At 44.5% G+C, this 22,572-nt stretch overlaps 1 protein-coding gene and 1 pseudogene across 1 annotated transcript in view; one reads left to right on the top strand and one right to left on the bottom strand.

The window, feature by feature from the left end:
* The window catches only part of ARHGEF17 (Rho guanine nucleotide exchange factor 17), a 572,303-nt gene that overhangs the window by 468,457 nt on the left and 81,274 nt on the right, over window positions 1-22,572 (top strand). The window contains exons 4-6 of the mRNA XM_086933847.1: window positions 2,386-2,502; window positions 9,434-9,526; window positions 21,907-22,083. Of these exons, the coding sequence (XP_086789973.1) occupies window positions 2,386-2,502; window positions 9,434-9,526; window positions 21,907-22,083 (387 nt within the window). The remainder of the gene's footprint in view (window positions 1-2,385; window positions 2,503-9,433; window positions 9,527-21,906; window positions 22,084-22,572) is intronic.
* On the bottom strand, window positions 5,584-8,321 carry LOC147693639 (uncharacterized; annotated as a pseudogene).

Raw genomic sequence — 22,572 nt, 5'->3', positions numbered from 1 at the left:
TTATAGGGACGCTGGTCCCAGAATACTAAAGGGCTCGATTCTAAAAACAAACAAGCATTGGCATAGCTAATAGGTCTAGCCTTTGGGACCTTATAAGTATTTAATTATGCTGCACAATATCTTTGGTGCAACATCAACTGTTGCATGGCTAAACACTTATAATGTCCTAAAGGTGAGACATATTGGCTATGCCAATGCTAGTTTAGTTTTTTTAAGGCTATCGCCAGACTATTGTTTTTGCGCTAAATTATCCATAATATACATGCCTCGATGGGGCTTGTGATCATAGGGCTTCATCCATTGGTCTATGAAATTGTCACTCACATTTTGCTTACGCCCACCACAGCATGGGGAAATAAGTCAGCCTACTTTATCCATTGGTTCCCTTCACTTTGAGTGACTGCACAAAGTCTGAGAATATAATCCACACCCATTTAAAAGTAGCTTTTTTCTTTTCAGTTGTTAATTCATTTCACCATATACTTTTTATGTTTTCTTTAAATAATAATTATAAAATACCAGCTGTTTTTTACCTGCATTTTGAACATTTGTTATAAAGTGTTTGTGAAGGTGTAACATTGGAGCTGCCTACCGTTTGAGTAATTAGTTAGATGGTGAGGTAATCTTCTTAAATAATGCAATTAAAATGCATAACACAACTGAAAAGCTTGTTGTTTAAAAAAATCATTAGTAAAAACAACTGCATCAGCAAATGTTTTTTAAATGTAAATCTGTTGCAAGCATAAGGCACCCACTATTGGTTAATGACATATTCCTTTTTATGCTTGCAATACAAAATAAAAAAAATACCCATCATACTTCCTTGCTTATGCTAGACCTTTTTCTCTATTTCTCAGCATGGCTATTGTCAGTTGTATGTATGCTGAGGCTTTTTTCAGTGTCTAGTGCAGTGGACCATAGACAATAAAGACAGACTTAACACACAACTCCTGTATATCTAATGAAGCTAGATACTATGCAAAGACTTTCAGAGCTTTTTTCCCCCCAATATGTTTGTTTAATTTCAGTAATTTTTTTAACATCACCAGTTTAAACCCACATTACTAACCATCCTCCAGCTGTCAGCCACTTGCCTGTGCCCAAACTTTGTTCACATCTCTACGCCTTTTCTGAACTTTCAGATGGACCCCCTTTTCATTCCTGCACATTGTGACGCTCGTAAAAGCGCTCATGTTATGACTTGACTACAGTGATGGCATTTGTCTCAGCCTTCTATTATACCCCATCCAAAGGCTTAAATAAATTCAACACAAGTGCACGTAGAAGACGACACAATGGAAGAACATCGGGTGAAGGTCTATTTCACCACTCACTCTAATGATCCTCTCCGTCTCTTTATCTGTTTTACCTTTTTAGCGCTTTAAGCTCTCTAGAGTAACTAAGAAGACACACACACAGCTTTACAAAACTCATAAATAAATAATAAACACAAGTGGCCCGCCTCCTGCCGGCCAGTTGTCAATATTACCCTAATTGACAGGCCAGATGCTGGGACAAGGAGAGGCCGATCCCGGCACAAGGAGAGCGGGCCTTTCCTTGTCCCAGGATCACCCTCTCCTTGTCCCAGGATCATCCTCTCGTTGTCCCAGGGTCACCCTCTCCTTGTCCCAGGATCACCCTCTTCTTGTCCCAGGATCACCCTCTCCTTGTCCCAGGATCACCCTCTCCTTGTCCCAGGATTACCCTCTCCTTGTCCCCGGATCGGCCTCTCTTTGTCCCAGGATCGTACTCTCCTTGTCCCAGGATCACCCTCTCCTTGTCCCAGGATCACCCTCTCCTTGTCCCAGGATCGGCCTCTCCTTGTCCCCGGATCGGCCTCTCCTTGTCCCCGGATCGGCCTCTCCTTGTCCCCGGATCGGCCTCTCCTTGTCCCCGGATCGGCCTCTCCTTGTCCCCGGATCGGCCTCTCCTTGTCCCCGGATCGGCCTCTCCTTGACAATGATCGGCCTCTCCTTGTCCCAGGATCACCCTCTCCTTATCCCAGGATCGGAGAAGCAATCATGCACGTTTCTCATCCACGCCTTAACCAACAGTAGTTTGAGATCAGGGTTTACTGAGTGTGGCCCTTCAAAGGGGCTTGTGTTTTTGTTGACTATGGAAACAATTTTGTTATGAGGAAGAAATCACAGGCCTTGGGCTCTCACTCATCCTCACCTTGGCACCTCAGGTCCTAGTTGAAGAGCACCAACCAAGGATACCGGGCTTTGCATTGGAGGAACACGAAATAAACCTGGAGCACACCATTGTTCAGACAAAGTTAAATGCGGGTTGAGCGCTAATGCATGAGGCAAGTTTGGCCTTGGAGGAGTTGTGCTCAGTGGTCCACTAGCCCAGTAGTTCATTGATTTTTTTTCTCTTCTCTAGTTTTCCAAAGACATCCTCGTGAAGATCTATTCAGCTTATATCGACAATTTCCTCAATGCCAAAGATGCTGTAAGAATCGCCAGAGAAGCAAGACCTGCCTTTTTGAAGTTCCTGGAGGTATGTGTAATACATCATTGGGGGGAAGGGGTGATCCAATCAAGCTTCTAAAGTACACTGCAATTTAAGAAAAAATAAAGCGATCTGAACATTCCTTTTCCAGAAAGTGTCCTGTTTTTGGGGAATCCACCTTGTTCCTGCCTCTCCTCCCGGTCTGCTTTTTAAGTTCAGTTGGCTGATGTGCTGTTCCCCTGTTTACAGATTATTGCTAGATGTCCAGAGAAGCAATAACCTTATCTCCAAAGGGTTTACTTTCAAAGGTTGTCATTAGAGTCACCGGCCTAAGTAGCTCCCTAAGACTCCCCCTTGCTTGCCTAATCCTCGCAAATGACTCATACCTGGATTGATCCCACGTGGTCAGCTAAAATAGCTTTCAGAAATATTTTAAAATCTGTTTTCTAGTTTTTTTAAATCATGGGGTACTAATCTGTGACATTTCTGTGGTCATGAAATCTAGGCTTGAACTCACAAAACGTTTAGTAGTGGCCTGCGGTGGGGATCCCAAATGGTTGCCCAGATCTCCTTATAATATTTACACAAACAATTGTGCATGATTCGCAACACCAGCAATGTAACAAACTTCATGTGTATGTCGATGATTTACAGTTACAGCTTGATAGACTCTCCCTTGGTTAACACCTAGTTTTGCTTGGTAGTTACAATCGCCTTTTGAGTTGTCATTGTATTCTCAGCAGTATCTTTAAGTTTCAGGGTTGCCTTCATTGTGGTTCTGAACCTTTCTCTCACACACCTACTTAGGACACACCACACATACCGAAAGACCGCAACACACTCACAGGAGACCCCTGGTCACATCTGCATTTGTGTGCTTGAGGTACTTGCGTAGTTCAGAGGGGTTTCTGTTTTCCCCAGGATTGGTTGGTGCAGAGTAAAGGTGCAGTGAGTGCAGGTATTACACCAAGATGATGGGTCTTGCTTTTGGTGGCAGGCAAATAGCTTGTCCTCTGTCTGTTTTTTAAAGTCCTCTGTTTATTGTAAAACCTTCAGCGCCAGGAATCATCTGTTGGTGTAGAACAGTCAGTGGTGAAGGCCTAAACTTCCTACTGCACGAGGAACTCAAGGGCTGTGATAAGGAAGCTTTGGACTCTGATGAATAAGAATTACCAGTAGGTCGTCACATCGTTACCACCTCTCCGGCCTTCATCTTTACAAATCTTACACTGTGGATTTACCAAGCAGTAATCCAGCAGGCCTGAAGAGAAAAACACAAACACACTTACACACTTACTCTCTCTCTCTCTCATACACTCTATCACATACACTCACACACACTCTCACCCACACTTTCACTCACTCACACTTTCACTCACTCACACTTTCACTCACTCACACATTCACTCACACACACCCTTTCACTCACACACCCTTTCACTCGCACATACTTTCACTCACACACACTTTCACACACACACTCACCCACACACAAACACACATACTCTCACCCACACTCACACAATCTCACACACACTTACAGTCTCTCTCTCTCACACACACACACACATACACACACTCACCCACATGCAAACACACACACTCTCACTCATACACTCACACACACACACACACACACACACACACACACACTCACACACACACTGTCACATACACACACTCTCATCCTGGTTATTAAAGTCACTGAACTAAATTCTCCTGATTCAGAAGCAAATTCTAACCCTTCCCAAGACCTGATGGTTTCGTACAAAAATGTGCAGGTTTTTGTAGTAGATGCATTGCATATCTTAACCCAGCATGCTGGTGTAGAAGCTCTCAAGCCCTGTGGGCGGTAGGGGGGTTCGTGTACCAGCTTCTGGGCAGCAGATTGGGTGGTCTTCACAATGGAAAATCCACCCCACGTGCTCCCAGTGAAGTCCGCATCTGTTCCTTGACAAAGATGAGATCAGGGTGATGGAACAATGATGTACACTTGAAACGAACAGAGACCTATGAATATCCAGACATTGCAACATTATTTTTTATGGAGAGGAAGGAATGGGACAGAAAGTGGAACTAGAGTATCCTGCTAGTTGGGAAATACATCTGAAAATGTAGGTTGAAGCACAGGTTGGGAAGCAGAGGATCTCTCCTAGAACAGTTTCGGGAAAGCTCAACCAACACTTCCAGGCTAATGTGAAGCAAACAAAAAACTTTTGTAAAAAAAAATAAATTGCCTATTTGAGCCCCGTGGTTCAACCGCTCCTGCAGATTGGCCCCTCAATAGGATGGGCAAATCACAGGCAATATCTGGCGGTTGCTCCACCTGATATCTATTGTTAAAATGTTTATGAAGTTGTGATGTCATTGTTTTTGTACCAAAATATCACCAGATCTTCCTAATGGCTAGGGTTCCATCCCACTTCCCCTCATTGGCGATCTCCAGGGTCACTGAGGGATTACAGTCTCTGAATTGTTGGTATGGACCTTTAAATGCGCTAGAATGACATGGGTCATGGGTGTACAGATGCTCTAAGTTCAGACACGTTTTTTTGCTCAAGCTTGGGCACCTGAAGAAGGAGGGACAGGGTCAATCCCTGGGGAGCACCAGTCTTCATAGGATTTTTAAATAATTCTGGATTAATTCGGTCCTTCAAGAACAACCTTTTTACCCACATAGCCACAGGCTGCAGTCTGACATGAACTTAATAATCTGTAAAAATCAGACTAGTTGTAGACTTTTCTGGCTACTAACACATGGATGCAAACAAATTTGTTGAAGTTAAAACATTGACAAGACCGAAGTTATTTTTGTGGACAGGGAAATTTCGAGAATCACTTTTAGGCCTGTCGAAGCGTGTTCTCGCTTTCAGAAAATATTGCCTTTGCCCCATGATTTGCGGCTTCTGCAAGGCAGTAAAAACACCACTGTTTCAACCTTTCCTACTTACATTCTAACAATGGCCTACACTAGCTGTCCTCCTCTTAAGTTGTGTCTTTTACTTCCTCATTTCCACATCCTCCATCTCGCCCGCTCCCTCCTTCTACATTCCCATTCTATAACCCTTTGTGCCCCTTCTCTCCCATTAGCTCCACCTTCATCATCATCCCTTTCTGCTCCACCTCCTTCTACTCTTCCCAGTATTGCTCCTTTCCATTCTTGTCGTCCTCGTTCCTCCCTTCACTTCCCTGCGTTCTCCTACGCTCCATTTTGTTCTCCCCATCTTCCTCCTCCATCATCTTCTCTTCCTCCTCCATCATCTTCTCTTCCTCCTCCATCATCTTCTCTTCCTCCTCCTTCATCTTGTCTTCCTCCATCATCTTGTCTTCCTCCTCCATCATCTTGTCTTCCTCCTCCATCATCTTGTCTTCCTCCATCATCTTGTCTTCCTCCTCCATCATCTTGTCTTCCTCCTCCATCATCTTGTCTTCCTCCTCCATCATCTTGTCTTCCTCCTCCATCATCTTGTCTTCCTCCTCCATCATCTTGTCTTCCTCCTCCATCATCTTGTCTTCCTCCTCCATCATCTTGTCTTCCTCCTCCATCATCTTTTCTTCCTCATCCATCCTCTTCTCTTCCTCCTCCATCCTCTTCTCTTCCTCCATCATCTTCTCTTCCTCCTCCATCATCTTCTCTTCCTCCTCCATCATCTTCTCTTCCTCCTCCACCCTCTTGTCTTCCTCCTCCACCCTCTTGTCTTCCTCCTCCACCCTCTTGTCTTCCTCCTCTCTTCCTCCTCCACCCTCTTCTCTTCCTCCTCCATCCTCCACCCTCTTCTCTTCCTCCTCCATCCTCTTCTCTTCCTCCTCCATCCTCTTCTCTTCCTCCTCCATCCTCTTCTCTTCCTCCTCCATCATCTTGTCTTCCTCCTCCATCCTCTTCTCTTCCTCCATCATCTTCTCTTCCTCCTCCATCATCTTCTCTTCCTCCTCCATCATCTTCTCTTCCTCCTCCTCCACCATCTTGTCTTCCTCCTCCACCCTCTTGTCTTTCTCCTCCACCCTCTTCTCTTCCTCCTCCACCCTCTTCTCTTCCTCCTCCATCCTCTTCTCTTCCTCCTCCATCCTCTTCTCTTCCTGCATCCACGCCTTCCCTTCCTCCTCCGAAGCTTACATCTCCTCTTGCCTCTTCGTCTCTTAATGCTGCTCTCAGGCCTACAAGGGGTGATCTTTTGGTCACTCTTCGGGTAAAACAAGTCTGTCCAAGTTTCCGGCATAGTAGCTTTGATATTTGTCCATTTCTCAGTAATGTAATCTGCACCCTTTTGTTAATTGTCATCTGTTTACTGATTTGCTGTCAATGGAACTGCGCAAAATGCCAGTTTTTTAAAAGTGGTATTGAGGCAATCTGCATGGTAATGGGGCCCTCCTTGTGAAATAATACTACAATAAACGTAATCTGTATCATTCTCGGGATAGTTAGTATGGGTGCTATAAATATCCTGTCACCCTGATGATGAGGACTCCCATCCAATTTAAAGTTTGGAAGTTTGGGTGTCATAGAATATGAGCAATTGATGAGCTGATATAAGTGAATATTAACACCCTGGTTTCCGTAACGGCGACCTAGGCGATCCAGAGCCTAACGCTTGAGCAGATACAAGCGGATTTGAGCTGCATCGCGTAAGACCTGCGTATAGTACAGAAATAGGCCGGTATAAGCCTCTCATTATTTAATTTAATTTTGCGTGTTTATATAGCGCTAGAATCACTCCCGGGGGAGTATCTCCGCGCTTCGACCGCTGTGAAACCCTTCCTGGCTTCCCTGAGAGATGGTCCCTTAATGGGTATCTCCAGGGTGAGACCAGGCATCCCCGGCGGTCTGGTGGGGCCGTTAGTGAAGATGAGGCAAGCTAATGCCCAGAGTTGCCGAGTGTGATCGCTGATCAGAGTGGGCACCGAGGCGAGAGAATTATCGAGTCCGCTGACCCTGGTCCAGAAACCTGCCGCGCCGGGAATCGAACCCTGGTCCCGGGCCGTCCTCTGCTCTCGGGTCTGCCGCCTCTAACCAGTGAGCCACACTACCTCACTGTCGAATTGTCGAATCAATTCTATTTTATCAATTGTGGAATGTTGACTTACCACCTTGCTGCCACTTGGCAATACTTGAAAGTCTTCAAAAGAGGGTTCCATCCACAGACCTCTCGTCCGGGAAGAGGGGTCCACAGCGGCAGATTGAGAGGTCTGTGATATTGGTGCTTCAGGTGATGCTTATGTAGTGTTTGACTGCATCTTGAAGGGGGTGGAAACCTTCAAGATCTGGGTTGGTGTCAGTTGAAGTCTTCCTTTTAAAGATTATTTCAGGCTACCCTTAACCCTACAAGCGTGCTTGGTTTTTCACTGTGGGTGTTGGTGTTGGATCCAGACCCAGTACTCCAATGACTCTACCTCCTTGCTATTTTCAGTCTCTGGGGTGGGGGACTGGTTGCGTTTACGAGTGTAGAGGGATAACATCTTTTGTTGAGTTATTTCTTCCTGCTCGGGTCCTATTTGATCCAGTTTGTTTTTTTTCCTCCCTGGTAGATGGTGGACTAGATTCACCGCTGGCATGACTTTTCGACAGTGTGTAGTTTCTGATTTTCCTTCTTTAGTGGTCAACCAAACAACAACTGGGGAAAAAGTAAGGCACTGGTTAGTATAATTAGTTGTATCTTCCGAGGGGAAACTCCTCCGCATCATAAAGTTATAGTTATTCTTTTTCTGAGCGGTGTGATGCAATGTGCAGACCAGATCCCAAATGTGTACCTTTTCTGCTGGTGAAGAGGTTCTTCTCGTATCCTGTAGGTAGAAGAAACACTTGGTGTGTCACTGTTTACCAGCATGACGATGTTTGTGACGCTAAGGTGCAAGTTGCTCTGCTTAGCCATTCATATATTTCCCATAGACGTTTGGTTACGTTGAGTTGTTATTGAGCATCGCTACCAAGCCTATATATAGTTGGGTGTCGCGTGCAACCATCTGGCACAGTATGTGAAGCTGCGTGAGTTAATACAGAGGTGGCGATGTTTGTCATTGGTGGGCTCTAGTTTGAAATGAAGTTTTGCCACTTTGCCTTACATCCTGCCCATTTTCCAGATTCTCCAGGAGTAATTCAGTTCCCTCGTGTCATGCGTCTGATAGGTTGAGAAGGATCTTGAGCTCAGGGCTGTTTCGAGCGATGGTAGCCTGATGTCGACCAAGGAGGGTTTTGTGCTTCTGCGTGGTTTGAATTCTGAACTCTGGTCATGCCGGAGGATGTTACCATTCACATGCTCTTCGAGCGGGCAGATGAGGATGCCTGCCATCAGCAGGTTTGGGAATAGTAGGTTGGGAACCTTGAAAGTAGTTTTGGGTCTGCGGTCAACCTCGTCAGAAACAGAGTTTCTTAATGAAAAGATCTCTGTGGCAATTAAAGAGCTAATTTATAGTATACCACATGAGCTAATCAAAGGGCCCGATAATTAACTAATACAAAGCGATGGCAAAAAAGAGGTGTGAAGATGCAAAGTGTCCAATTAATGAGGTGACGGAGTAGGATTCTGTTGAGCTGGCCAAAGCTACCCCGAAAGGTACCCATACCGGCTGGTGAGCAAGAAAGGAGGCTTGGTCCCCAAATAGTCATTCATAGCTATCATCTGTATCACAAATGCTGAAACACTTGCTACCAAATATTAACACAGCGATATCAAAGGTATGGGGCTTTCCCATAGAGACCCTCTCGGACGAATCTGTACTCCACTCATGGTCCCCTTCACGTAGGGGGAAACAACGCGGTCTCAACTAAAGTCTAATGTGAGGGGTGCATACCCAGAGTAGACAAAAGTCAGGTTCTTGGGCCTGTTCAGGCAAGGTGTACAAAAGGTACATTTTTGCTCCCTGAATAAACATGAGTATGTCATAATGACCATGTGGGTCACTGTAAACGAGATTATATTAGATTGTAGGCTATTGTGATATGTAGGACATGGCGCTGATTTTAGTTTCATTCCTTTCTTTCCAGCAATGCATGAGAGAACACAAGGAGAAGCAAGCCCTGTCCGATTTAATGATCAAGCCTGTTCAAAGAATCCCTCGCTATGAGCTGATTGTAAAGGTAGGTGCAGTAGAAACGCTTAACCTCATAGGAGCGTCGAACGTTCAGCGCCCAGTGCTGAACGTTCGAAGAACGAATGCTGGCCCGTCGGCCAACGGTCGTGCGCAGCACTGGCAAGGTAGTGCTCGCGACGACCGTTGGCCGACGGCAGCACTTAAGGGGTTAATATCAACTCATCATCTCTAAATATCTGTAATGACTAAGGTAAGGATGACGTTGACTGTCCCTTCAAACTGTCTGTTCCCAATGTCTAGCCTGAAACACTTCGAAAGACATTTTATTTAAATAAAATAGCATATTCTTTGTCATTACGAACCATTACGGCACTCTCTGGAAACAAAATTTAAACCACTTACAGTGAGAGATACATTTTCTTATGGAGAGTTTGTGAAATAGCTAACTTTTCTCTTATAGATGCTTTTGTCCCAATTCCTACAAACCTACATTGTCCCAGAAGTGTAAGCCATGGCGTAATCTAATTTAATATTTATATTTTTTAATTGCGCAGATTGGTAAAAGTAGTTTGCTTATCTAGTGAAAAACGTTATTTGATATGTTAGGGATTGCAGGAAGACACATTGATCTGTTGACATGATGCCCTTCCCCTTGCGTTTGTAAATGTTGTACATTACCAGTGCTTGTTTAGGGCATTTCTACCATTTATATGGCAGTGCAGCTTCTTTGTGCTTTGCTCTCCTGAGGCAGGCGGCTCTCACCTGTTCCCACTGCGGTTCTCTATAGGATACTGTGTGGTCTCCCATCTGCTCATGATTATTCATAGTCCGGACACACCCACTTATGAATAATTGTTACTAGGCAACTGGGCAGCTTTGTCCTGTGCATTCCACTACCTCACAGGCTAAGTACATTTTGGGTATAGCCTACCTGCTTGTTCTTGTAGACACGTGAAGCTCTGTGTCACAGAAATGTGATCGTGTTTTACAAAAACAAGGCAGCCCAATTAATGGTCAGGGCCCTTGAGAATTGAATGTTTTACAGGAACAACGGTCCCTAACAAGAAATCAACATTAGGAGGATTATTTATAGAGAAATGGTATGATGTATATATTTGTCTATCCAAATGGACATGATAGTTTAATATGAAGGATCGTCTACAATCAACAGAAAGGCGGCCCAATCGCCTAGTTACCTCCGAGTGTAAATTTAAGGAGGACCCTCTTCTTACTAAGCCAGGACTCTGACCTAGAATTGTGTGCAATGACTAAAACAGGCATGGTGCTCAGGCAACTATTTTGTAGTCCTGAAGATGACCCCATTAATGTGTTAAAGGGATCGAAACGTTGACTTTTAAGCACTCTAAACACAACTGTATACTTGTATTTGTATGTGCTAGAGCACATCAATGTATATCGTTTGTTGGCCCAATTGATTTAATTTTTGGCCATGCTCCATGTAAGGCCTGAGTTTTTTCCTTTCTATGTTGTACATGTCCCCACCTGTATGTTGCTCCTTTATTCCTTCATAGTAAACAATCATGTCCAGTTGGATAGCCAAATACAGATATCATTATATTTCTATAAATAATCCTCCTGACATTGATTTCTTGTTGGGGACCGTTGTTCCTGTAAAACAGAAATATGATCCGCACAGATATTTGCTTTCATCACTGAATTTATGCTAATGTCTGAAAAAAGATTCAATAATGGGTGTTTTGGCGATGCGCAGACATATAAGTGGAATAGGGCTGCTAACAGAGACTGCCCTAGGGAATACACTTCAAGATTGATTTTAGGATGGAGTCGGAGGCAGAGGGGCTCCCTGTAGAATAACAAAGACGATGATCATGGGTTGGATACGAAGTCCACTAGACAAGTTCTCTGCTCGGTGGCCTCCGCATACTGAAGAATCCACAGACCACACTGGTTTTAAGCTGTCCAGTGATGGATCATCAGTCAACAGATGAATAGAAGCAGAGAAAGAAACTTAGAGTTGGTGCTGAAATGAGGTCCATGGAATATTCTTGTCAACTGCCCCTGACCTAGGGAACAAAAATGGACACACTCTAGGAGTCTAAGTTGATGCATAAACCACTGACTCGGTCCATGATTGCCCTTGCTCCCTTTAGAGGTAGGTATTGCACTTGAGGATAACCTCAGGTTAGGTTATTCACTCTCTAGAGTAGGGATTGTCAAAAGTTGTGAACCAAATTTGTAAAATGAACTTTTGTGTGTTCTTGGCCAGTGTATTTGATTGATCACCGCTCCCAGTTTACAAAAGGGAGTACCCCTAGGTCACGAAGTTGAAAAAATAATTTTTTAGTTTCAATATAAAAGCACCGACAAAAATGAAGCTAAACCGTGATCATCCATAGTTAACCATGGTTTGCCACTGAACATGAAAACAGGGAAGTTGCCTATGTGATTGTGCTCCAGTAACCACCAGATCCACCTAAAATCAAGCCAGGATCTGAGAACAGCCAACTAGCCAGGTACTGCTAACTCCCGTCCAGGTCCAGGCAAGATACAGGACGTGCCTCAGTGCTGCAGTTTCCACCAGGGCATATACCGGTAATCTCACCATGGTCAGCGGTGCCATCTCTTAGCTTCCAGCTGTCCCAGCTCTTAGCTTCCAGCTGTCCCAGGTTACTGCACCAAACATACTTCGCATAGGTGGGATTTCCACCAGGCCGAAGCGCTGTAATCTCACCGTGGCCAGCGGTGTCAGCTATCATCTTCCAGCTGTTCCAGGTTACTGCACCAGACCTACTTTGCATAAGTGGGATTTCCACCAGGCCGTAGAGCGGTAATCTCACAGTGGCCAGTGGTGCCAGCTCTTATTTTACAGCTGTCCTGGGTTACTGCACCAGGCACCTTTGCATAAGTGGGATTTCCACCTGGGTGTATAGTGGTAATCTCACCATGGCCAGCGGTGCCAGCTCTTAGCTTCCAGCTGTGCCAGCTCCTTGCTGCCCTAGGTTACTTCACCAGGCATAATTTGCCAAAGTGGGATTTCCACCTGGGTGTATAGTGGTAATCTCACCATGGCCAGCGGTGCCAGCTCTTAGCTTCCAGCTGTGCCAGCTCTTAACTTCCAGCTGCCCTAGGTTACTACACCAGGCATAATTTGCCAAAGTGGGATTTCCACCTGGGTGTATAGTGGTAATCTCACCATGGCCAGCGGTGCCAGCTCTTAGCTTCCAGCTTCCCTAGGTTACTACACCAGGCATTATTTGCCAAAGTGGGTTTTCCACCAGGCCTTAGAGCGGTAATCTCATTGTGTCCAGTAGCACACCTGATCAGCTTCCAGCTGTCTGCACCACGCATATTTTGCATAAATGGGATTTCCACCAGGCTACAGAGCGGTAATCTCACCATGGCCAGCGGTGCCACCTCTCAACTTCCACTCTCCCAGGTTACTGCACCAGGCATACTTCACATAAGTAGGATTTCCGTCAGACCATTGAATGGTAATCTCAGCTGTGCCACCTTCCAGCTTTCCCAGGTCTCTGCAACAGGCATACTTAGCATAATTGGGATTTCCACCAGGGCGTAGAGTGGTAATCGCATGTTGGCCAGCAGTGATAGCTCTGTTTTCAGCTGCCCCAGGTTACTGCACCTGCCATACTTTGCATAAGTGAGGTTTCCACCAGGGCGTAGAGCGGTAATCTCACGATGGGCAGCGGAGCTAGCTCTCAGCTTCCAGCTGTCCATGGTTACTGCACCAGGCATGCTTCGCACGAGTGGGATTTCCACCAGGGCGCAGAGCGGCAATCTCACTGTGGCCAGCAAAGCTAGCTCTCCATTTTCAGCTGTCCCTGGTTATTGCATCAGGCATACTTCGCATAAATGGGATTTCCACCTGGGTGCAGAGCGGTAATCTCACGGTGGCCAGCGGTGTTAGCTCTCATCTGTCCCAGGTTATTGCATCAGGCATACATCGCATAAGTGGGGTTTCCACCAGGGCATAGAGCGGTAATCTCTCCGTGAGAAGCAGTGCTAGCTCTTAGTCTTCAGCTGCCCCAGGTTACTGCACCAGGCATACTTTGTTTAAGTGGGGTTTCCACAAGGGCGTATAGTGGTAGTCTCATCATGGGCAGCGGTGCTAGCTCAGCTGTCCCAGGTTACTGCACCAGTCATACTTCGCATAAATGTAGTTTCCATATGGTATAGAGTGGTAAACTCACTGTGGCCAGCAGGGATAGCTCTCAGTTTTCACCTGCCTCTGTCCCTGTACCAGGCATACTTCACATAAGTGGCATAGAATGGTAATTTCACGATGGGCAGCGGTGCTAGCTCTCGGCTTCCAGCTGTCCCTGTACCAGGCATACTTCGCATACTTTAAAGTGACTGAGTCGAGCACCCTGGCCAGATGGATGACGAGGAAATACTCATTTTTCACCCCTCGGTTTATTAGCAGCCGCATTTCTCTCTTTATTAAGCATTTTTGTCCGCGCCGCGCTGTAGCAGATCACTCAAGGCTGAGACACCGTTTCATAATCAAGAGGGTAAACACATTTTTTGCATTGTTTCCACCTGTGAGGCCGTCTTCATTTTCATCCTCCGAATCTGCTGCTAGCGCCTTTCAGGAAACACGAAAAGCAAAGGATAAAGCACTTTACAAAAATAATTTTATGAACCCAATGGAAGAAACCACTTTAGCAGAAAAGATTCAATCCATAGTCCGAGGTTATCATGAACATCGGCATTTTAGCCCCCTCTGGACAAATGTTGGACACCCCTGCTTCAGAAATATCCTGCTATAAAACTAGGGTTCCAGGTGGTTTTTCAAGTTAATTAATCAGGGTTGGTTAATCTTGTGGTGATTAATTTATAGCTCCGATTTTTTTTATCTGCAATTACCTCAAATTTTAAATTAAAATGCAAAGTAAGTATTTGTTTTTAATTTACCAGGGAGGATTCCTGCAGCCCTTTTCATTTAAGTGAGAGGGTGCCCCTGCATGAGCAGGACACCCCTGCAGCCTACTGAGTCCATTCTCCCGGGTTGTCAGTGAAGCAGCCATATACTATTTATCGGATCCTGCATACCCGGTGGCACGCCACTTTGCGGAATTCCATCGCAGTGATAGGAACAAATTACAGTACTTTGGTTTAGATCATGTTCCAGTAAATCCGCTTGGAGGTGATAGATTACGTAGTCTAAGGCGCCTGGAATCTAGGTACATCATTGACCTTTTCACAAAGTCCACCAGAGGAATGAATTGTGGGGAAGAACTAGGGATACATTTGGGAAAATGAATGTACGGATAAATTCAGGAATTTGAAACCAGTATCTGGGTAAAAATTCTTAGCAAAACTAAAAACGCTTTGTCTGTGGAAACTAGATCCTAACTATAACTACCTACTGGCGACCTGTGCTTGCTAAATGTCCACATTCCTGGGCAGCTGCTGTCTCTCCCTCAGTGCAATAATCTTGGTGAGTTTTCTTTGAGCATCTTCAAGAACGTGGCGACTGTTTCTCCTCTAGGTTTTCTATTCCAGCAGAACCATCTGCTTTGCACATGGAAGTCGGGCAGTACGATTTCTGTTCAGTTCTCAACTTTCTCCCCATGCACCTGCTGTTTCTGCTATTAACAGTTTGCACACTGTGAAATTTCTGTTCTGCTGCCAGCTCCTGAGAGCCTACCTTGTTTCAGATCAGTGTATCTATGGTCTCCCACCTTTAGATTGAAAATTTACTTATCCCAGCGCATATGCATAGCCAGGTCCGCACCCTGTGTGACTCCCATACTCAACTGCTTGCAGTGGGGACAGACTGACAAGTCACTGCGCTAATGGGCTGAAGTGCCCTCCGCGGGCTAGTTCCCACACTACAGAATAACTTTGGTATAGCATAACACTAGAAGAAACCAGAGAGCGCTGTGACACAGCCAAGTGGCAACTCTTGTTTACCTCAACGCCTATGGATGAAATCTTACTTTTTGTTTAAAGTTTTTTAGGCTGACCACTAACTAATAATTGCATATGTAATATTCTTACTTATTGGGGATGTCAGCCAGCCTTTTTTATCCGTTGGTCTGTTGTATCATTCCCATTTTTCTTCTGCCCGCTACAACATGGGGCAGTGGATTAGACCACTTCAGCCACTGGTTAACTTCCCTGTAAGCGACGGAATTCCACTCTCTCCAAAGTAGCACATCAGTCCACAAAGAAGTTCTATTTATGCTATAGGCTGATATGGCGCCATATGGCTTTTAGGAGCAAAAAATATTTTTGCTATTATGCAAAAAAAAAAAAAAATGTCTACATATTGGCAACTCCTCTAACAAAAATGTTGACAAAACAAATGACAAAACAAGCAATGCCAAAGCCAAAAGGCTGGAAGCCAATCCAAGACCTATTGACTTTTGACAGAGACTTGTAGATTCATAGAGAGGTCTTTTTACTGAGAAATGTGCCTGCAAATGTATTCAACTGCATTAGAGACCACTACTGTTTAAGTAGGAAGACTTGCTACTCCGGTATTACAAGTGATAACTCTAAAATGTTGTAAGAGTATGCTAGCCTAAGACATGTTAACCACTGACACCTGCAGGGCAACCAATGAGAGATTATAGGAAATGGGTTTTCCCACTGTTTTGATGTTCATGGGCCTGCCATGGTGATGCAGGTTTAATACAGGATCTCCCATGCATGGCCATGAGTTGACCTTCTGGTTTGTTTTCACTATGCATTTGACAATAATATATCAGTAGTGGGCAACAGTTGCATCTCCTGTCACCTTTTGTCAACAGCCTGAATTGAGAAGTTAACTGATAAATAACTATGTTGCGTTGACAACTGCCATGTTAGTGGCAGCCTGTTGACACAAAGCAGCGGTTGTTATGTAGTACAGATGGGTGATGGGATTTATTAGAATTGCAGTTTTTGTTTTGGGAATATGCAATTTTTTGCATTTTAGATTTTTGTGCAAAAGTGCCTCTAGAGAAAAATCTCAGCATCTCATGACGTGTCATGTCTCCAGAAGTGATATGCCGCTGTTCCATTCAACGCTTTGCTAGGACTCGTACTGGACCTGTCTGCTGGCCGTCTTTCCGGTGTTCTTTACTGGGGTTCCTGGAAAAAACCTGTAAAACCAAAGTTTCTGGTGTGTGAATACATTTTCAATCTGACTGCACATTGTGGCAGAAAATGATAGTGCCTTAAAACGTAAACTGAATTTCTCACTAATTTCCTTTGAGCACTGTGGGGGGGGGGGGGAGGGGTTCCCTCAACCATTCCTTTGATATCTGCTCTGTATAAGCACAGACACGCTTGGTTATCAGTCTTTTCCGTCCTACACCTTTCAAGAATCCTGATTTGTCAAAATGCTGAAAGGAAACTATGAAGTCAAAGAACCGACGGATGGAAATGACTGAATTAATCTGTATCTCTGTTAATAACTCCGGGTACATTCCATTCCGTTGATTTTAGTCCATCTGTGCCATTACGGAAGGAGATCAACCACATGCATTTCAGCCTTGGTCAGACTCCAATAGCAACAGTGCAGCCTGAACCCCTAGGCCATGTCCCAGATAACAATACATTATGGGTGTATTCAGGGTTGTCCTTTAGGGTTCCCGCAGGCATCAAAAACTAGACCAGTGGTTTCAACCCCTCGACTCCTCCGATTGTTATCTTTCATGTGATCCATATGACCCATCTCCTGGGCCAGTAGCACCTAGGGTAGCAGAGATACACCATCTTGTGGAGCACCAACACCATCATTCTCAGCACCTTCCTACCGACTCGCCCACATTCCAAGTAGGAACCTGAGCACCTCACGGGGCAAATTTTTATTTTATTTTAATTTTATTTTAGAGTTTTATATAGCGCAAACTTGACCCGAATCGGGTATCAGAGCGCTTTACATAGCACCAGTTGCATTACATAAGGATACATTCATTTTTGTTAGGCACCGGGAGATTAAGTGATTTGCCCAGAATCACAGGATGTTCAGCGTCAATGCCAAGACTCGAACCCAGTTCCCCAGATTCGATGTCGACCACCCTAGCCGTTCGGCCAACTCCTCTCCCTCAAATATATGTAAGTCCCAAAAAGTAGCTGCAGCTTCTGCCTGGAAGATGGCACATAATGGCTTCCTAGGACATGTGATGGAGGTAGACATGTAACTAAAGGCCTTGATAGGCATAGTTGAGAAGCCAGGCATGAACGACCGAAATGGAACCGAAGAGAAACCATAGCTCGAAAATGCAGATACGTGGCAGGCATACACAGCCACAAGGAGCCAATGGAAAAGAACGACTGAGAGTGATGGGAATAATTTGAAGATTGCTTATTGCTATCTTAACAGAGACAAACCCAGCGAGGAGAATCAATGTGGGTCGGGACAAGAAGATATGGGGAACTTATACTAACAACAACCTGAGAAGTTGCAGAAGAGATTGTAATGACTGAGAGCTTGAGGTTGAAAATATGACAGCCACAGATTTGAGTGACACAGGTACAGTTGCTTGTAGAAGAACTCATCCAGTGGTCCTAGATGACAGAGGATGATGGACTCAGTGGAGGAGATGAACCTTATAGGTTAAGATGGCATGCGCTAGACTTGTAAACGACACACAGATGATGGACGGAATGCAGAGCAAATCAAACATTCACCCCCAGTCAAGAGATCTGGCTTAAATCCATCGTTCATTAGCTTACCATGCCACCCCAGTTTAGACCCATCCATATGCAAATCAGTCTTGACCCTGTGCCTCATGTGAACAGTTCAGCCCGATCCGCGTAGCCAGGACATCCCTGGACCGAAAACAAGCATCCTGGGACCGGTTTCGGGGTTTCACCCCTCATCAGCCAGGTTAGCTTGAATCCAATGGCACAGTGAGCCTGGGACCCACTTCATAAAATTCCTAAATTCTCCGGTTGACTCTCTTGTTCCACAGTTATTTTACGGCCTGCATCTCAAGAGGTAACTTAGTAAGTGTATGGTTTTGTTTGGTCCTGAGTGACTTTCCAGTAAAGTGGTACTAAGTGCCTCCCTGTTTTGGTTTTACATGGACCATCTCCACCCACTCTCTCCTGAATGGTTCACTCAATAGTCTCACCTTTTTCCCTCTGATCTCCTCCTCAGGAAGTCTTTCCTTCAACTTTCTTCTTTTTTGCAGGCACATAAAACCGTTTTGCTTGGCTGCTGCTGTGATCTAGCTTGTTTTTTCGCCTGTTTGTCCTGCCACTCACTGTCTTCCTTCCTTGCATCTCAACATATTTCTAAATTGACTTTCCCATCAGCCACCTGTCTGGCTCCAGCTGTGCCTTCACGCACCATTTGACGCCCTGACCTTTGGCCCCGCCCCATCTCTAGTACCAAGGTGTTGCATTAATCTTGTCTGTCGCACAGGTATGCCCCACTGTGGCAGCCCCACTCCACATCTGTCCGTCCGTCCGTCCGTCAGGGACTTCCTCCTACAGGGGCCCCTTGATATATGTGCACACGGTGGTGTTACTGGAAAGCCTTCCAAAGGGCTAATGCAATGATTGGGCCCCAGGGCACGTGTCACAGATTCTTTGCAAAAAACTGAAACCAGGAGAAATCCATCTGCAACTTTTTTCCACTTGTGTAGTTGCGGCATGGAGCAGACGGGTTTTGCAACAGCGCTCGTCAGTCGTCACTGAAAGATGTTTACACCAGAGCACAAATGGAGAAAACGGACTGTGAAACTGTGTGCAACAAATACATCACTTATGCATCATTTAGCGTTAATTTTAACATAGAAGTTCGAGCCATTGAATTAAATTTTTTTTTTAAAATTTAGCAGTGCAAACTAATGTTACACTGAGATAGCTCAGTGCGTTGCACGCTTGATATGGAATCATGCAGTGTCAAGTCATAATACTTTTATTTGATTTTAGTAAAAATCATAAAAGGGTATACAAACCACCATAATACATTGTAAATAGAATTTTAGGATTTTTTGACAATGCTAGAAGTTCGTGCATAACGCAATCAGGTGCTTGAGCAGTCGACGAGTGGTAGTTTGAAAAGTATCTTATTGTGAAATAAAATATTCTAAAAATTTACAAACCGTAAAATGCAAGATGGCGGTGCCATTTGAAAATTGAGCGGGAAGTTCAGTTCTGGACTGCTCCAGTTAGTTCATTTGCTTTTTTTAAATCCAGTTCCTTTGCCAGAAGGTTATGGCATTGCAAGATAGTTGAATTGACGAGCCTCCGAGAATCATGCAGTGATTTAAAGCTCACAGACCCAGTTAGCCTTCCATCCTTTTGACTTTTGAGGTCGGTAAACAGAGTACATTAAAATGGGTTACAGAAGCACCCATTATTTTCAGCACTTAGAAAAAGAAGCGCCGTATAAAGCACTATATGTAAAACTGTTATTTTTGTTAGTTTAGAGTAAAAATGGAACAAACTGATTTTACTGTAAATGCTGGTCCATATTTCACATTTAGAAGCTAATGGGAATGTAGCTATTGTATTTTTTTTATTATGTAGATAGAAATATAGTGAAATCAGTTTTCTCCAAGTTTGTGGCCTGTTACAAAGGGCCTTTTCTCCCTCCCCTCCCACCGTTTCAGTCCAGTCTGCATCAGGAGCCACTGAGTCGGATTCTCGAGACGTCCAGAGTGTCCTCTCTGTGGTCATGACGCGCAATTTGGCCTCAACTTCGTCTGTTGTCGTCATAGCTGTGCTGCGTGCGCTCACGCCCGGTGCACTCCACAACTGGATAGCTGAAAACTTTCTGCTTCTCAACCCCAGCAAAATGCAGTTCTTCCTCTTTACCCCTCACAGAAATGCAAGCTGGGCCACCCTCTCAAGAAGGTTAAAATTGATGGGAACCGCCCTTTCAGTACTTCATTTCAAAAAAATTAAGTGCCAGGGCCTACAGCATGTCTCATGGGGCAACTGTAGTTGGTGCAACCCGCATGTCACCTTAAAGTCCAAGTTTTATATTTTTTTTAAGATAAATTAAACCATGAAATGCTCCACTAATGAGATTCATCAAAGACCCGTTTTGCGAGTCTTTAATAGCGATTCATAAGGAATTGTTATTACAGACTCACAAAACGGGATTCATGTAGGAATCGCAAAATAAATTGTGATTCCTACACATTCCTTATTTGCGATTAGCAAATTGCTAATCGCGAATAAGGAATAACTCCCCATTCATTCCTATGGGCCTAAAGGCCCATAGGAATGAATGGGGAGTTAATGCTTATTTGCGATTAGCAATTAGATAATCGCAAATAAGATAGCGATTTCAAGGGTGCCAGGGGTGTCGAAAGGACACCCTGTAGCACCCCTGAAATGCAAATTTACACAGGTGTTGCGCACACACATGTCCAAAGGACATGTGTGTGTGTAACATGCAAAAGAGAAAAATGCACTAAAGTGCTTTTTTCTATTTTTTCGCAATTTACCACGAAGTCAGACTTTGTGGTAAATAGCGACCAAATATTGTGAATTCGCAATTTAAAATTGGTTGATGAATTGCTTTTTAGCAATCTCTATTAGAGATTCCTTAAATCCAATTCCTCGCAAATATGCGATTTCGCAAATAGAGATTTTTGCATTTGGGATGATGAATCCCAAATGCAGAAATCGCACTCGCAAAGGGCCAGATTCTCAGAATCTGGCCCTTTGCGAGCGCAATTTTGTTTCATGAATCGGGCTGATAATTTTTAAATGAAACATGCAGCGCCGCCAGGTGGTGGACTCTTATTAGTAGGGGCCGGTGTTTGCAAATAAGCTCTGGTGCCGAGCACCGGAAAACACTGGCACAAATTAAGCACTGCACCCTGGATTCCTCCCTAACCTTCCTCCACACATTAGTAATGCAGAGAAAGCTGCATTTGTCTTCCTCGGCTCGCACAAAAAAATAAAACATCTAACGCAATTAAAAATTACATTGCAGCATAAATTCCAGACTTGATATTTGGTATCCATCCTAGCTGGGCTCCACACTCTTCTCTGGCCTTACTCCATCATCAGAGGTAAGAATTCAGCAGTCAGAACCCTTACCTTCTCAAACAATTTCAGCCATACCTCCCCCATTCTCGGAAAACTCCATTAGGTACCATTAAAAGCCAGGCCCACCTTCCAGCTATGGTGCATCACCTATAAGGGTACATATCTGAACCTAAAACGTAATTAAGCCCTGGATCAAGATAAGCAGGAGAGCAAGACTGGAGAGAGAAATCCTAAGTGAGGATAATCCCCTTGTCTCCTGCAGTACTGTGTCAAGTGCTTTATTTATTTCTGGATGAAGTTCTTCTTCCATATTTTGGTCTCGCAAGTTGGTGTCCGAAGCTGTGTGGCCTTCTTTCCACTTCTTATTTGTGCAAGTTCTCGTTTTCATCCTTCCTGAGCTCCGAGAGGTCCCACTGGGATTCGTCCTTCCATATGTAACTGTTTTATAATTTTTTTTTTTTTTTTTTTTTTTAGGACCTGCTGAAGCACACACCCGAGGACCACCCAGATCACCCCTGCCTGATGGATGCCCAGAGGAACATCAAGCAGCTCGCGGAGCGGATCAATAAAGGAATGAGGAGTGCGGAGGAAGCCGAGAGGGACACCAGGATCGTGCAGGAGGTGGAGGCGCACATCGAAGGAATGGAGGATGTAGGTGTCTTAATATCTCTACGTATGTGTAGTTGTTTAGTATATATCTCACCGACAGACATCGGAGCAATATAATACAAGTAGAGTAACTTTGCTAGGGTAGGGAAGAGCAGAAAGGGCTTCCTTTAAAACCAAGATTGCCAAATAACTCTGTCAATGTGGACTCCATGTTAATGTCCAATTCGTTTTTCGACAAATCATTGAAATCTAGAATTTAATGGAGACATCCAAACTACAATTCCCAGAGTGCATTTGGCCATTCCTGAGATTGGAACATTGTGTACCCGAAGATATGGAGTCCTCTAGTAACCTTATTTAAAGCGTATTGAGGGAGGAGAAAAATAAGTTGCCCCCGGAAGCCTAGATACAACACATTGCCCATTGAACAAATTCCTTTAGGTTAAAGCCAGTAGTGAAGACTAGAGCATTAACCCCGATTTCTCACGTTCACAAAAAAAGTGGTTTTGGGCTTACACCTGTTGTATTAGT

This window comes from Lissotriton vulgaris, chromosome 8 (genome assembly GCF_964263255.1).
Source record: "Lissotriton vulgaris chromosome 8, aLisVul1.2, whole genome shotgun sequence".
NCBI lineage: Eukaryota > Metazoa > Chordata > Amphibia > Caudata > Salamandridae > Lissotriton > Lissotriton vulgaris.
The sequence above is the reverse complement of the archived record's forward strand: the minus strand, read 5'-3'. Positions and strand labels throughout refer to the sequence as shown.